A 16,298-nucleotide genomic window follows, 5' to 3' on the forward strand; every position below is an offset into this window, starting at 1 on the left:
TTTCCGTATTATATAGGTTTCAGAGTTCTTTCTAGATACTGTAATATTAGGTATGGGAAAAAGTTCGTGACGTTTTTCCCATTAGATGTAACGGGAAAAACCTAATACTAAGAATATATTGTAATAAAGAAAAAAAAATTTTCTAATCGGGATCCGATGTATGCATACAGCGATCCTCACTGAGACTATCTTCAAAGGAGCGTTCTCGACAACCGGATGATCCGCAGAATATCTGGAGTCCCGTAGAGAACCGGAGGATCGCATTCAACATCCTGTAGACGACAGCAGAGCCTCGGCCAACCTTGAGGGATACGAACAGCCCTTCAAGCATCCAGAGGTCAACCGACTAGCAGTTATCGCCGACGAAGAAAGTTATCAGCACGTAGCGGCACTACCAACTCACCGGCCGCAACCACTGAGAATTACAATATTCACGACCAGGTCTTCAGACAACCAAAGGTTCGCCACCATCATGAAAAATCCATCACAGGAGCGAATCCACTAGGAGGTCAGACGATTGACGTTACCGACACCAGCGTTAATACTAACACCTGTCACTGCCGAGTTCTTCTCAGGTCTTGGCTAAATCCATCTTGGATCTCATTGTTCGCACATAAAACAAAAATCGTCAAGACGCATTGTTGGAATAAAGCACGCATACACGTAAATCTGCTCCCTTAAACCACCAAAGTATAAAAATATAAAACAAGTAGTGGAAATATGCAGATAGTCGCTTTTAGTTATTGATATCAACAAATTGCTAGTCTGCTATATATTTCATCAATCACTCTCGCGAATAGCTTTGTTGAACTTGAATAAGTATCATTCTAATTTTCATAAAATATAAAGTTTCCGAGTAATATTTATGATGGAATACTGGTCAATCTCAATGTTATCAGTCGTGATTAGCGTTCTCGTTACTTATTATTTGTTCAGAAAGTTTAACTTTTTTAAAAGACATGATATTATCCATACATCATCTATTCCAATACTAAGTGTCATGCCAATTATATTTCGAATGTCATTTGCTAATTTCACCAGAAAAATATACAATCTGAATCGAGACGCAAAATACATTGGATTCTACGCTACAATGAAGCCAGTTCTTATGCTCCGTGATCCGGAATTAATCAAGGATGTTATCGTCAAGAATTTCGATTCATTTACCAATAATTCCATTTTCGTTGATGTTAATGATTATATGCTTTCACAGAATCTGTTTGGCTTACAAAACACAAAGTGGCGGCACGTAAAAAAACTACTATCTCCGTTATTTACTTCCAGTAAGATGAAAAATATGTTTATTTTGATGTCGAAATATGCTGCGGATTTTGCTGAATTGATGTTAACACTATCAGCGAATAAAAGCGACGTTAATATGAAAGATATCTTCAGTAGATATACAAACGATGTCATTGCCTTATGTATGTATGGAATGAAGATCGATTCTATAAGGGATCCGACAAATAAATTCTATGTTTGTGGCAAAGATATAACTCGTGTATCAGTAATACTCATCATAAAGTACATTTTTATTAGAACCTTTCCGAAGCTCGGACAAATATTCAATATAAAACTTTTTAATAATCAAGAAATGAAATATTTTGAAAGCAGGATAAAGAACGAGATTATCATTCGCGATACTGAGCACATTTCACGTCCAGATATGATACAATTAATGTTGGATAACAGAGGCAAAGAGGGTCGAATACAAATGGATGATATTGTCGCGCAAGCTTACGCTTTCTATTTCGCTGGCTCTGAAACTAGTTCAAGCGTGATGTCTTTTATAACGTACCAAATTGTAGCTAATCCAAATATTCAGGTCAAATTGGGACAAGAGATTGATGAGCTCTTGAACGAATTGGACGGAAACGTAACTTATGAATCTATTAATAAACTCAAATATTTAAATGCAGTAATAAAGGAAGCTCTTAGACTTTTTTCGCAATCTGTTATAGAAAGAGAGTGTGAAAAAGCTTATAAATTGCCACCTGCATTGCCGGGCGAAAAGTCTTTCACTATAAACAAGGGCATGATTATTTGGATTCCGTTGTATGCGATTCATCATGATGAAAAATATTACGATAATCCTGAAGAATTTCGTCCAGAAAGATTTTTAAATAATGATCAGGACAATAATTATCGATCTTCATTTTATTTTCCATTTGGATTAGGGCCGAGAATGTGCATTGGCAGAAGATTCAGTTTGTTGATGATCAAAGTCGTGCTATTTCATTTACTAGCACGATGTGAACTGAAACAGTGCACCAAAACTTCGTCAATTAAATTCGAGCGAAAAAAATCTGCTACTGATGCCGAAAGACGGATTTTGGTTGAATATTCAACATAAAATGATAAATACAATAGAGATTAGAATAAGCGATAGCGTTATTGAACTAGTTAAAACGTTAAAAGTTAAAAAAAAAGTTAAAAAATTAATAACTTTTAACTTAATTAATTTTAAATGCATTAAATTTTAACTTAACTAAGTTACTTTTAAACGTTAACTTTTTAACTTTTTTTTTAAGTTAAACAATTTTTTTATCTCTTTTAAATATCTTAGAAAAATAATAATATAATAAGACTAAGGGCGTATATTTATAATCTGTTCATATTTTAAGACCATCTTAAGTAATTTCTTAATAATACAACTTCTCTAATTATAATTAATTATATTAATAATAACAGTCCTCTGATTTATGCGGTTATGCCTTAAGCCATAAACCATAATCTGGATCTATAATAGATTTTAAGTTATAGCCTTAAGTCATAGTCTTAAGTCATAAGAAATTGATATTTGAATTACAGTCAAATATTCTTCTCGCATTCGATTGTAATTAAAAAATAATCACTGATCTTGTATCTTCTGTATGTGTTGACTGTTTTTTTAAAGTTATATAACTTATATAGTTAAAGTTATATAATTTATATCGTTTTATGTTATATACTTATATCGCATATGAATAAAAAAATTAAAAATTTAATTTACTTAATAATCTATATTGTAGTTATTTAATCTCATTTTTCAAAAAATCAGGACATTTTGATCTAAAAAATAATTTTTTTCAAAATTAACGTTTTTTAACTTAAGTTAATTCAATAACTTACGTTAAGTTAATTTTTTATTCCTTCAACTTTTAACTTAACTTTATTAATTTTGTAAAACCATTAACTTTAACTTTACCATTAACTTTAACTTTATTCAGTTAAAAAAAAACATTATTTTACCTAACTCTGCATACCCCTGGAATTGCATAGAACATATCTCTATGCCTTTTTAAAAATAATATTAGTATTTTCTGTGCATCGTGAATAGTATTCAATTCAGAATTGTGAATAAGAAGTAGTTTTTTTAATTCAATTAAATTCAGAAATAATACCAGCAATTTCTAGGCAACGTGCATACTGCTCAATTCAATATTCTGAATATGAAATGCAATTTTTCAATCTAATTAAATAAAAAAAGTTTTTATTGAAAAATGGAACATAAATGCTACTTAAATTACTCAAAATTATAAATAGGAAATTTTTCGTTTTAATCCAACTAAGTTTAAAAAAGTTGTAAAAATAATTGAGCTGTGTTCTTTTGTTTTTTTTTTATTAGAAGTAAAATGAATCGATCTGAACATTCGCAAACCAAATCGAACACAGCCTGAATATTAGGTTAATAATAGCACGCGACATGCGGGATTAGATTATTCATAACATTTACTCAATGTTGTCTCATAGTAATGTAAATTGTTTATACTTTATTATGTCTATTAAATGATGATATTTTTTATTATATCTATATAATTCGCGTTACTAATTTAGTTGGTTGTAATTGAAGTAGAGAATGAATAACATATTTATCAATTGAAAAAGTAACGTAGAAGATCCATAATCCATAAAAGATAATCCAGAGATTTCCCACTAAGAAAAACTGCGTTTTTTAATATCAATTTGAAGTAGTTGATTCCAAGTATAATTTTTCAGATATAATATTATAAATGTCTTAGAAATAAAATTTGTAACTCTTAATTATGAATGTTTTTTTTTTCGAATATTAAGCTAGTGTCAGCTTGGATCCAATTCATTTCAATCTATTCAGTCCATTTTCATGATGGATTTAAAGTACGCATTAAAAAAAATTTTAATCCATTTTAATCCATTTTAATCCATTCTCATTTGCTGGTAACGTAATAGACTAATAAAGTCGACTGTTGTTAATTTTATAAATTACAATACACACATACCTATATCTGATAGAAAATTTTTCCCTCCATTTTTCCTTCCTTTGTTTTCCTTTCCCTCCGGCCCTCGTGAGAAGTACTTAACAATACATTCCTCACACACACACACACACACACACACACACACACACGCACGCACGCACACGCACACGCACACGCACACGCCACGCACACGCACACGCACACGCACACACAGAGATACGTCTCATACGCAATTGAATCCTAAAACAATAATCAGCGTCTGCTATGATTCTCTTCACTGCGCATGTCTCGGAATCTTCCGACTTCCGATACTGAAGCCGCTTGATCGCTGCGCTGTGTTGGTTTGTCGGTTTAGTACACAGAACGGTATGAGTTTGCGGAGCGGTGTTAGGAAAAGTCGCAAAAGATTTTTACGAACATGGTCGGCCTACTCTTCCACGTGCTTTATTTGCTGGGCAAGTGCATATACGATAGATATCGCATCAGAAAAACGAGACTCTTGCCCGATGTCGCATACGAAGAGGAATTGTCCAGGTACGATTATGATGCGCTCGATGATTCGGAATTGGAAAATACATTGTGGTGGACACACGGGACAATAGGCAACTTTTATCCACCGGCATATATACAAAGATACTGTGCGGTGATGAATGTGCTCAACGAATACAAAGGAAAATTGTGGAAGGTATCAATATCTTGAATGCTTATAATAATGTAAATTTAATATATGTATTATTATAACAACACTACTCGCAATCAGCGTAGCGTTGGTATTGTGAAGTATTTGAGTAAGTTCCTGTTGTCAGCCGCCTATTTTGCGTAAAAATCACCAGATAGAGTATTGTACTTTTAAATATCTTGTTTATTTTAAATATATTGACGTATTGTTCCAAAATATAAAATTATGTTAATTCCCATAATCTCTTACATTTATGATTGCATTAAAAAATTTTTTTCACAGATTGTTGATTATGGTTGTGGCGAACTAGGTTTATTGTTGTACTTGAAAGCGATACCTGAAGTGGAGGAGATACTTTGTGTTGATGTGGATAGGGAAGTGCTAGAGAGATACAAAGAAAAAGCAGCACCGTTAATCACAGAATTGTTGTCCTCTCGAGAAAGGAAGCTTACAATAGATATTTGTGAAGGCAGTGTAACAGACAATGATGTAAAATTAAAGAATGCAAACGCTGTAATTTGCATTGAATTGTAAGTTCTTATATAGCATGAACATTATTATAAAAGTTATTTCTATATATATTTGTATATATATCTTATTTTAGAAAAATATTTTTTAATTGTAGGATTGAACATTTATATCCAGATACATTAATCGATCTCCCTTTTAATATTTTTGGTTATATTAAACCAGAAGTAGCAATAATAACAACACCAAATGTGGAATATAATATAGTATTTCCACATTTATCAGGCTACAGACATCCAGATCATAAGTTTGAATGGACAAGGGAACAATTTCAAGACTGGTAAGTAATTGTGTAAAGCTTGAAAATTTTACTTCATGAAAATTTAATTTTTATCACTTTGTTAACAGGGCACAAAATATTGTGGTAAGATACCCATATTATAGAGTGACATTTCACGGAATTTGTAATGGACCTGAAGGCACTGAAGAATTTGGTGCATTAACGCAGATGGCAGTGTTTCACAGAATTTCACCAAGAAAAGATTCGAGACTAGAAATTCTAATGCCAGATGAATATATTCAGTTAAAAGGTCAACACTTATTTAATACAGTTGCTACGTATAAGTACTCTACAGGACATGACATTCGTTCAGACGAACAAAAAGTACTGGATGAAGCGATATATTATATCAATTATTTATCCTATGATATAAATGATGAAGACAAACCCAGAATCTATGAAATATACTTGGACCGTATATTAAGCTTTATGACTAAGTACACCATTTCGACAGAAACACTGAGATCGATTCTAACAGATGCAGGATGGAGCATTGTAGATCGAGAAAATGGACCAGCAGTACTTAATCCTTCCGTGGATTCTTATGAAATATCTAGCGATGATATGAACATGGAGGATGATTGGGATAATGAATATGATGATTCTGAAGATCCTGATTCTACAAATGTGGAGAATATATGGGATTATGCAACCGGACCACCCATAAATGAGACAGCTGTAGATGAAAATGAAAGACATTCATCTGAGCAAAATTCACATATTGAAAGTTGGCATGAAGAACCTAATATTACAAATGAGGAAAATAGATGGGATGTAACTAATCCATCCATAAATGAAACATCTGCAGATACAAATGAAGAATATCCATCTGAACAAAATCCGCACATTCAGAATTTGCATGACAGTCCCAATTTGACAGATGAGGACAGGTGGGATTATGAATCCGGCATAAATGAGACGCCTGCGTACATCGATGAGGAATATTTATCTACCCAAAATCTTGATACTGAAAATTGGTTTGAAGAACATAATTTTACAGATGTAATGAATAGATGGGATAGTGAATCTGATGATTCATATATAAATCAAGTATTAGATCAAGTATCAGATGCAAATGAATATTCATCTGCGCAAAATCCTCATATTGAAAATTGGCATGAGGAATCCAGTATTATCATTCCCAAAAATTGTTCTATTAATCAAGAGAACACTTATTTATTTGATGGCGAAAATGATTTAGTAGAAGAATCTCAACCGTTAAAAGAGCCATATGCAACTAATGACGATATCAAACAATCAGGAGTTAGAAATGTAGAATCTTTAATATACACTGAACGAGAATTACCAAGTAATTCGATTGCTCTAACTTTAAATGAGGTAGAAGCTCAAGTATCTGCTTCTAATATGTCCGCAACAGCATTCAGCAACAGTTTGGCATTAAAAATTTTAGATGATGATGTTACAGTAGAATCAGCTTTATTACAAAATGATCAGATAAATCTAAGAACTATGGAAGGAGTTGCTTCAATATCGAATTTCCAGTCACATATGTCTGTTTCACGTTCATCAACGTCACTAAAAACACTTTATTTCAGTTCTGAGATGAACAACTCTTTGCAAGATTTTAGTACATGTTATCAAAATGAATCATCAATCAACAATCAATGTTTATTGAACAGTACTTTTCATCAATCTGAAATGGCAATCGGAACAGCTATGAATACAGAAGATTCGATTGCAAAAGATATACCTTGTTTTAAAGAAAGTCTTCCAAAGAAAAATACACAAGATGAAATAAATTTTTTGTTACATACTCCAGATAAAAATCAAACTTATGAAAATAATGATATGACAAATGTGATGTCATTAGATGCTAGTTTTAATAATAAACCAAAATATACAAGTTCACCTCATACACAAATGCCCACTACCCATATTGTTAGAAAAAGTTTAAAATACAAAGAATTAATACCCGCAATGAATAGCAGCGTTTTACTGGACACACCAGAAGAAATTAAGGAAATTGTATCAGATATTATTGATAGTATTTTATTAAAATCTAGTCAGGAGTCTAATAGTAGTATTACAGAAACAATTGAACCACATGCCACTTCTTCGAGTAGTACTTTTACAAATATTTCAAGACACGACATAGATTCTTCTGCTAGTAATAGCACACAGCAAAACTTGTGTTTAGAAAATAAAGAATTTAGTGATGTTGATAATTCCATCTCTACGGAATTAATACAAGGTACTAATAAAGAATTTACAGAAAATATCAATCATGAATCTAACATTGTGAATGATATCCAAAATGCAGATGCATCCTACGTCTCATCATTAGGAAATGAGAGTATTAATCATAAAGATAAAAGTGTATATTGTACATTAGCAAAAACAGATCTGACAAAAGCACACTTAGAAAATATAATTAGTGACCTTGCACAGTTAAGCATAAAGAAGAAAGATTTAAATCCGCCTAGAGAGTTATTAAATTCCAAGTCACATAATATTAGCAAATACTCTTCATCTGATTGTGCCAAAGAAATTAGCATTTTAAGAAATGATAAGTTTGTACCTTGTAAAAGTAGTGAAGATACAAATAATGTTTTCACGTCAGCACTGAAAAATGAAGAGAATGTTAGTACAAGTAAAGATGTATCAAATACTGTTGGAGTGAATAATGTTGAAGTTAAATCATTTTCTCCGCTTGAAACACCTCCGAACAGTTGGTCTCCCGAGATCATGGATTCTGGTTATCCAAATTCTGTTTCCGCACAAGATATAACACCAGAATACGAGTTGCCTAGCATAGCTCAGGATTATATACCAGATTCTGAATCGCCAAGTATTGCGGAAGCGCCAAGACTTGGTGTTTTGGAACCGGTTGAAGTGGAAAACGGCGATTTAGCAAATAACAACAGAGATGATGAAGGTAATAATATGATGGCTGTGGATGCTAATGATATTGAAAATTTACAACCTCTAATTGACGTACTCGAAAACGATCTGGAAAACGAAAACGATATTTACGTAATGCAGAATGGTTTTCCTATATGGTTACTGAGGATATTAGATATGGCAAATCCGCTTGATTTTGATATGCAAGCTCGACAAAATCTGAGAATTCCTGATGAGGCTGCAGGTAACTGTATCTTTCTATCTTCATACTGTCTGCATATTTTAAAGATAATGTACTTATAATATTTTTATATTTCCAGACGATGTTAACTATGTAGGTCAAGATGAAGGTTTTGATAGCAGTTCTTCAGAAAGTGAGAGTGATGTAGCTTACAATGAAATGGAAAATGATAATGGATATGGTAAATAAAAAGATTTGTCTTAAAGAGAAAAAGAAAGAAAAGAGGAGATAAAACATGAGCATGACATAATTGCAGCATTAAAGTACTATCTTACATATCATTCTTCGATGCTCCTGACAAGTTTGCAGTGTAGGCTTGAAAAGTAAATATCTTAGAAAATATTTTTGCTTGCGTTTCAATCATAAAGAGTGTATTCCAAATCATGGATAATAAATTTTTTTATTCATTAAAATCAAACTAATAAATAAAACTACCTCTTTCTATATATTTTAACATAATATTTTATTAAATATTTCAAGCCTATGCAATGTTTTATGTAATAAAATATCTAGGACTACATTCCAAAATTTTTCTCCGAGGAAAATTTTATTCGATATAATATAGTATAATATAGTAATCGATATAATATACAGTTACATACGCTATATATTTCGAAAAATTTTCCTCGGAGAGGACATTTTGTAATGTAACCAAAATCAATTTTAGATACCTACTAAATAGATAAGTTATGTTCATTAAGTATAATATTTGTTTTTATTGTGTGTATTGAATGTATTTTCTATGATATTCTCTTTCTCTCATTTGAATAACTGCAAGAATTTTTCATTCTTGTATTATAAAATATCAATGAGCTTTTCTCTTATTTTTATGAATATGAAATATTCTTGTTATTATTCAAATTATTACGCAGTCTTAACATGTTATGCATACGCGTATATAATATATGTACATGTATGCATGTTTTGTATGTGTACATGGATACATACACGCGTGCGCGTACGCATGCACGCATAATATATAAAAGTACATACATGTACATAATATATATTCACATATCGATTTGTATGAGTGCATATATATATATATATATATATATTGTGTGTGTGTGTGTGTGTGTGTGTGTGTGTGTGTGTGTGTGTGTGTGTGTGTGTGTGTGTGTGTGTGCGTATATTTTCTTACAATTTTGGATTTTTTTTCAATAGTTTGTTAAATATCTCTAATATACTATTTCAGTCCTTGATGTGATTTATGAAAATTTATCAATATGTTAAGTTTTGATAGAGTAACGTATATCTATGTGATATCGATAGGTCAATAGTAGACGTGATAACGAATATTAAATTAATTTTTGTAATTATTTGATAATTTCGTTAAAATTTCCTACCTAAGACTGAAACTACATAGTTAAGTTCGCAGTAATGCAAAAACTTTGGACAAATAAAATCGATATAAAATTTGAACAAATGTAATGTTCTCAATATATTTTATCCTAATACAGGTAAACATGTACACATTATATGGCGTAAAAGTTACGAGCTTCTTAATATTAAATATTTTACATTGAAACGTGATACCTTTCTTTATTTCAGTGGAATGAAATTACAGGGTATACAATGATTTATACGTAGCCTAAGACTTTACATGATTCTGTTAGTTAAACGATTTTGACTGTTGTGTTTTTAGTATTTACAGAAATAAAGTCTTCCATTTTTCAATACAAGCGGTTATTCGCTAGAGTGTAAGTCAAAATGACCATAAACTTTGCTTGAAATCGTGTACATATTACTCGTTAATAACTTTACTAAATTTAATTTAAAATTTAATAAAAAAAAAATAAAAATAAAATACAATAAAAAACATGTATTGACTGTTTCAGTAAATTTCATAATATAACTTAATGGCACAAATATGCTTTAATTTTACATATACGCAATTTTAATATTTTTTTGCATAAAGTTATAATCTCTTTTAATTCTTTCTTGTTTAAATCTGTATAAATAAATATATCACACTTATATATAAGTAAATGGCACGACTTACGAAGCTAAGTTTGATAGTCAAGAATGTGCTATAGGTGTATAGCAAATTTATTGTGGAAACATCTTATAATACTAGACAAAATTACACATCAATGGAATTGCATTTTTAAGTAGTGCCTTAATACAATCTATGGCGTTTAGTAACGTTCGTCTTACTACAAATTTTATCAAAACAAAGTGCAAATTATAACTAAACAGTATTATAAATATCTTGCAACTACCGTGTAATTTACATGTGTACCTATTCTGCTACATTTTTATGATTAATATCCCTTGATTAAATGGGAAATTAAAATATATTTTTCGCGTGTTTATCAGTGTGACAAAAGTATATATAAAACTAAAATAGTGAAAGTTTTTAATATCAAACTTAACGTAGAATTAGTAGAATTATCGGAATATTGTGTCAGTAAAACTGTCAAGACTATATATACGTATGTAACTATCAATTACGTCAGTTGAATTGAAGTCATTGCAGAATATAGTGGACTTAATAATAAAGATACATGGAAGAAAACGCATTCGTACTATTTTGGAATGTTATATTAATTCAGATAAAATTAGATAATGGAAAATCAATTAATAGAAAAGTAAATAAAATAATTATTTCTGTTATGTAAATTCCGATTTTCGTAATCACGCATTTGTTCAATAGAATTGTCATGACTATTATTACTCGAAAGTTATTGTATGTATAGATAAAAGTCTCTATAGCATTTTCTCCCTTTCATGCTTAGACTAGTTTCATACAAAACGTGGCATATGTACTTACTTTTATTTTCTATTATTGTAAATAATTTATTGTGTTTACGTACGTAATGTGATTCTTTTTCAGTTGTTTTTCGTTAGTAACTGCGTGGTGTTGTGTACATTTTTATCGAGCACAACATTTACATATATTGATATACATCAACAAATGAAAGAAAAAAAAAATAAACGTAAAAAATAATGTTACTATAAGCGTTTATACGCGTGTCGAAAAAAAGGAAAAAAATCACAGAAACAAATCTATTTTTAAAATGTAACAAAATTTATAACAATGATTTTCAATATAATATCAGCTGTTATGTAAGGGGCTGCCTGATGAAAAAAGTATTTGATACGCAATTCAATTGAGCGTGTCAAAGAATATATCAAGTTAACAAATAACAGTACATTAAATAACTACGAACATACATCATGTTCACATATTCATGCCCGGCGCACGACTCCAAGATGTACGTATTCTTCTCCTAATGGCATTTTGTCTGCATAGCGAAAACATGAAAATAATATGGTTTAATCGAATATTAGACTATCATTATTCGCAAGCACGCACAGGAAGCGCATTAAAAGTCGTATCACGGAAGTAGGTTGCACAAATAGTCGCTTCATAGTAGCATGGATATAAAAGATTCTTTTATCTTTATATCGTGCGACAATGGTCGCGTTTAGCAGACTCTATTGGATGATCTAGAAGAATACACAAGATCTAGAAGAATATACAAGCAGCAAGAGAGCGCTCCGCAACAGTTGAGTCTGCTGAACGCAATCACTGTGTCTTCTATCTTATTCTATGCTTTAAAAAATATTTGATGGTTGACGAGTAATATATTTTACTTGTTGACAGATATTTTATTCGTCAATGAATGTTGACGAATGTCTCTGTTTCATATCCATGCAACTATGTAGCAACTGCTTTGTAATATATTTCATTCTACTTTTATATTCATTTCATTATAGATGTGCTATTTTTTTAGAAGGTATTGTACTTTGTACTTACTGCATCACACAACTTCTTTAAGATTATCGCGCGTTTCACGGCCACGAGAATGTATTAGATGGTGCAGATCACCTCCAGGCGCACTGTCGCGTCTCAGATCTCTCAGCGCGGTAGGAGCCATTGCTTCTCTCTTGTTTGCCGCTTCCTTTATACTGGACAAGGTTTTGCTGAGCCATGGCCAACTATTTCGCGCGGCTTGCAGCTCTGAAGCGGTGGCGTGCAACTCATGTGTCAGATACTGTCAAATGATTTGCATTAGAATTCAAAGATACAAACTATCAACTATGCAAAACACATATCCTTGTTGCTCACCTGATTCCGACATTCGGCCTCGACATGCGCTAATTTCGTTTGCGCTAATTCTAGCTCCAACTCACGCACTCTTTCCTGCACCCTATGAAGCATGGGATCTATTCGATTCTCCAAAGGATGTGCGATATCTGCCAATATGTTTGATGAATCCATTATACATGTCCTACATTTTTCGCATTTTGAAACCTTTGCCTGAAATATATTGTTATCAGAATCTGTGTTTGATTAACACTATCAAAATTAAACCAGATTACATACCCGTAACTCACTCAATGTTGTTTTCGCAGCGTTGTAATCATCCTCCAAACGCTGGCAGATCTGGAAAGTGTAAATATTTTTATAGCTATCTGTAATACTTAAACTTAAATGTACAATATCTTGTAAATACCTGCTTGTATTCGGCTATAATGACATTGCTTCTGCGGCTTTCGGCGTCTGCCCGAGCTACCTCACGCTGTAACATTTCCTTAATTTGCAACAATTCTGCCTCTAATCTTTGCTTTTCTTCTTCATTTCTGGCTACTGTACCGCGTAATTGCTCCACTTCGTTACTGTATTCATCAGCATTTTCCTGTGCTTCTACATGAGGAATAAACAATTCTTATTTAGGCAAGTTTAAGAATTTAATGTATTAGACAATTAGATTATGTTTATGTCGGGATTTTGTTTTATGCTTACTCTCTCTCTCTTTCTCATATAAATTTATAGTTATAAATTCCTAAAATTCGTCCCAAATATACCATAGTTGTATACAATGTTATTAAAAAAGTTATTATAAATAGTTATAAAAATATTTTTTTAGAAATGCACTTTTATTTTTTCGCATAAGTTATATTGTTTTGCTATAAAAATTTCATGTATTTTATCAGTCATGTTTGATGTTGCTACATGTATCACAAATGTTTTATTTTGAATTGCACACGTTTCTTCTAAAGAAATTCGGCAACACGGAATAATTTCTGAACATGCACACTTAAGTATTATATAAGCACACTTTTCACTCTTACTCTTCATTAGTTCTTTCGTTGCATGGCTCATATTTGTGCCACAGATATGTTAAAAACAGATGGTCCGAACGTAACTGACAGATATCGTATTAATACGAACGGACGACTTTGTTATGTACTACAGAAATGTACTATGGCCAAATTTAAACCGCTGATATAGCTATATTGGATATCTTTATCTTGCTATATCTCAAGTGACAATGTTGATAGCCGAAATTTCCACGTATACTTTGCTTTGTTATATCTTGGAACATTGTAATAAAAATATAAACTTGACTGATAAAATATATTTATAAAGATGCCTTTATCATTCCTTGTACATCCAATTATAATTGCAAATTGTGATTTCTTGTGATAATAATTGATACACACTATACTATCATATTGTTAACTGTGTCAGCTTCAAATTTAAATATAAAAGACATTTCAGTATATACATAGAAATGAATATACATGAAAGCTATCTGATGATTAGTCAGCCTATAGTCATTGCTTATCAGCCTATGTTATAGCTTATCAACTTATGCATACTTCAACGATCTGTGATATATATATATATATATATAAAAAAATATATATATATATATATATATATAGGATTAATTCAGATAATAGCTTTATAAAAATATTTCTATTTATCATTCCCAGCATAGATATAATTTCTAAATCAGATAAAATTTTCTTTATAAATACAAGTATATATAACTAATTATATCTCATTATTTTTATTCTTTTTGTTAATTATAATCTAGCATTGTAGTATTTATAGATACTTCCCAGTAAAGACATAATCAGACACTGCGTAACAATGAATCGTTTCATTATTGTTTAACGTAGACAAACAACAAGGATGTAATGATTTACTGTTACATTGTATCTATATCCTTATTGGAAAACGCTCTATATTGCGACACTACACTACTTCTATAGACATATAAGAGAAATAATTAGTACCATACAAACAAATGCTGACAATTTTGTTTGATGCGCCATGCATACCCAATATAGCAAGAAAACAAAAATGTGAAGGAAGTGCAAATGTTTACTAGATATTTATTAGGAATAGGATATTATCGGATAAAATAGGTAATTCACAAAACTAAAAATACTCTGAGATGATTTATTTTTCACTAAGCAATAATAAATAATGTATAAATAAAAAGCAATACAAGAGGCGTAGACACAAGCGCTACAGCCAATAAGCATGGATTCTAATAACATAATAACAGTTTTTCCAATAATGTCCAATAAAAAATAAATAATACTTTACAAACTTAAACTTACAATAAAGATTTGATAACATGACATCTCCTCATCTAAACGATATTAATGTAACTATACACTATGTTCACAGCACACATATATAGTCATTGTAATACAATAGCACAGGAAGAATATAATAGTGCTACAATTTTCAATATGAGTATTTTATATTACGGAAGTTATATTTGATCAGTTGCTCATCAGTCATTATTCAATCAATAGAATAAAAAAATAATATACAATTAAATATTTTTAATATCCTTATTGATTTTTTTAATGTCCAAGTTTCATTCTTTATTCATATGTATTTAAATAAATTCCATAATTGCAACAAATTTAACTTTTAGAATAAAAAAATATTAATCGATCATAATAATAAAATCTATTAATCTGTCTGTTATTTCTAAATCTTTACAAAATTACTATTAATATTAATAATTATTCATTGTATATTTATTAATATATAATCTTTTCATTAATAATCATTGAATAATACAATCAAGAAATATTATATTAAACTGCGAGCTATTTGCAATAACTAAATGAAAGCAAACAGATTTACGTGTGTGAAAAATAAAATTATTTGCATATAGCATAAATTAAGATTACTAAAATAATTTTTATATTGAGAAATTAGATAGGTGCTTTTCACACATTTTAGTCCTATTATTTAACAATTTGGAAATATTCTGCTCGCTTTTTTTAAAACTCTTAACAAATTTTTCATACTTTAACAATGATCAAGATATATTTTCGCCAAGTAGTGCACTACTCTTTTCTTTTAAAATTTCTTTTAAATTTCTTTTAAAAAGAAAAAATAACCAGGCAAACAAAACCACCACCTGACTAAAATAAATTACAAATTTCACACACACATTACATATTTGTAAACTATTTAAATATTGCTATATTAGAGAGCCGTAAAATTTTTATAAAATTTTTACTAATACGTTTGTTAACTTAAACAGCTATACATTAACATATTTCTTTATGAGACTAGAAATATTATTTTATACTTTAATTCAGAAAGTATCAAGTTCTATCTCTGTGTTTGTTGAATTTACACGTAACTATGTTAAATATGCACGTGCACGCAATGTCCTACGCTTAATTAGATATATTTTATATTTAATATAATTTATATAT

At 30.5% G+C, this 16,298-nt stretch overlaps 3 protein-coding genes across 4 annotated transcripts in view; 2 read left to right on the forward strand and 1 right to left on the reverse strand.

Moving 5' to 3' along the window:
• The first annotated feature begins 865 nt into the window (after nucleotides 1-865).
• Nucleotides 866-2,353, forward strand: LOC108687482 (cytochrome P450 9e2-like). The gene is made up of 2 exons (XM_018193255.1): nucleotides 866-1,524; nucleotides 1,615-2,353. The coding sequence occupies exons 1-2, from the start codon at nucleotides 866-868 to the stop codon at nucleotides 2,351-2,353; spliced, it is 1,398 nt and encodes a 465-aa protein (XP_018048744.1).
• Nucleotides 2,354-4,572: 2,219 nt separating this feature from the next.
• Nucleotides 4,573-9,029, forward strand: LOC108687453. The gene is made up of 5 exons (XM_018193220.1): nucleotides 4,573-4,902; nucleotides 5,179-5,426; nucleotides 5,522-5,704; nucleotides 5,773-8,810; nucleotides 8,887-9,029. Exons 1-5 carry the CDS (start codon nucleotides 4,636-4,638, stop codon nucleotides 8,994-8,996), a joined length of 3,846 nt encoding a protein of 1,281 aa, XP_018048709.1. The 5' UTR covers nucleotides 4,573-4,635; the 3' UTR covers nucleotides 8,997-9,029.
• A 2,845-nt stretch (nucleotides 9,030-11,874) lies between these two features.
• LOC108687540 (rab GTPase-activating protein 1-like) overlaps nucleotides 11,875-16,298 on the reverse strand; it is a 9,642-nt gene continuing 5,218 nt past the window's right edge. For both annotated transcript variants that reach the window (XM_018193359.1, XM_018193360.1), the window contains 5 exons: nucleotides 13,271-13,461; nucleotides 13,141-13,200; nucleotides 12,883-13,074; nucleotides 12,571-12,808; nucleotides 11,875-12,055 (listed from right to left, as the gene is read on the reverse strand). In XM_018193359.1, the coding sequence (XP_018048848.1) occupies nucleotides 12,575-12,808; nucleotides 12,883-13,074; nucleotides 13,141-13,200; nucleotides 13,271-13,461 (677 nt within the window). In that variant the 3' untranslated portion in view covers nucleotides 11,875-12,055; nucleotides 12,571-12,574. The remainder of the gene's footprint in view (nucleotides 12,056-12,570; nucleotides 12,809-12,882; nucleotides 13,075-13,140; nucleotides 13,201-13,270; nucleotides 13,462-16,298) is intronic.

The sequence above is a fragment of the Atta colombica genome, unplaced genomic scaffold, assembly GCF_001594045.1.
Source record: "Atta colombica isolate Treedump-2 unplaced genomic scaffold, Acol1.0 scaffold207, whole genome shotgun sequence".
NCBI classification, from domain to species: Eukaryota; Metazoa; Arthropoda; class Insecta; order Hymenoptera; family Formicidae; genus Atta; species Atta colombica.

Excerpts from the sequence above, each read along its gene's own strand:
- LOC108687453 (XM_018193220.1), top strand. The coding sequence starts at position 4,636 with ATGGTCGGCCTACTCTTCCACGTGCTTTATTTGCTGGGCAAGTGCATA. Across the intron at positions 5,427-5,521 it reads GCTGTAATTTGCATTGAATT|GATTGAACATTTATATCCAG; the intron begins GTAAGTTCTTAT and ends TTTTAATTGTAG. Across the intron at positions 5,705-5,772 it reads AGGGAACAATTTCAAGACTG|GGCACAAAATATTGTGGTAA; the intron begins GTAAGTAATTGT and ends CTTTGTTAACAG.
- LOC108687482 (XM_018193255.1), top strand. The coding sequence starts at position 866 with ATGATGGAATACTGGTCAATCTCAATGTTATCAGTCGTGATTAGCGTT. Across the intron at positions 1,525-1,614 it reads TCAGTAATACTCATCATAAA|GATAAAGAACGAGATTATCA; the intron begins GTACATTTTTAT and ends TTTTGAAAGCAG.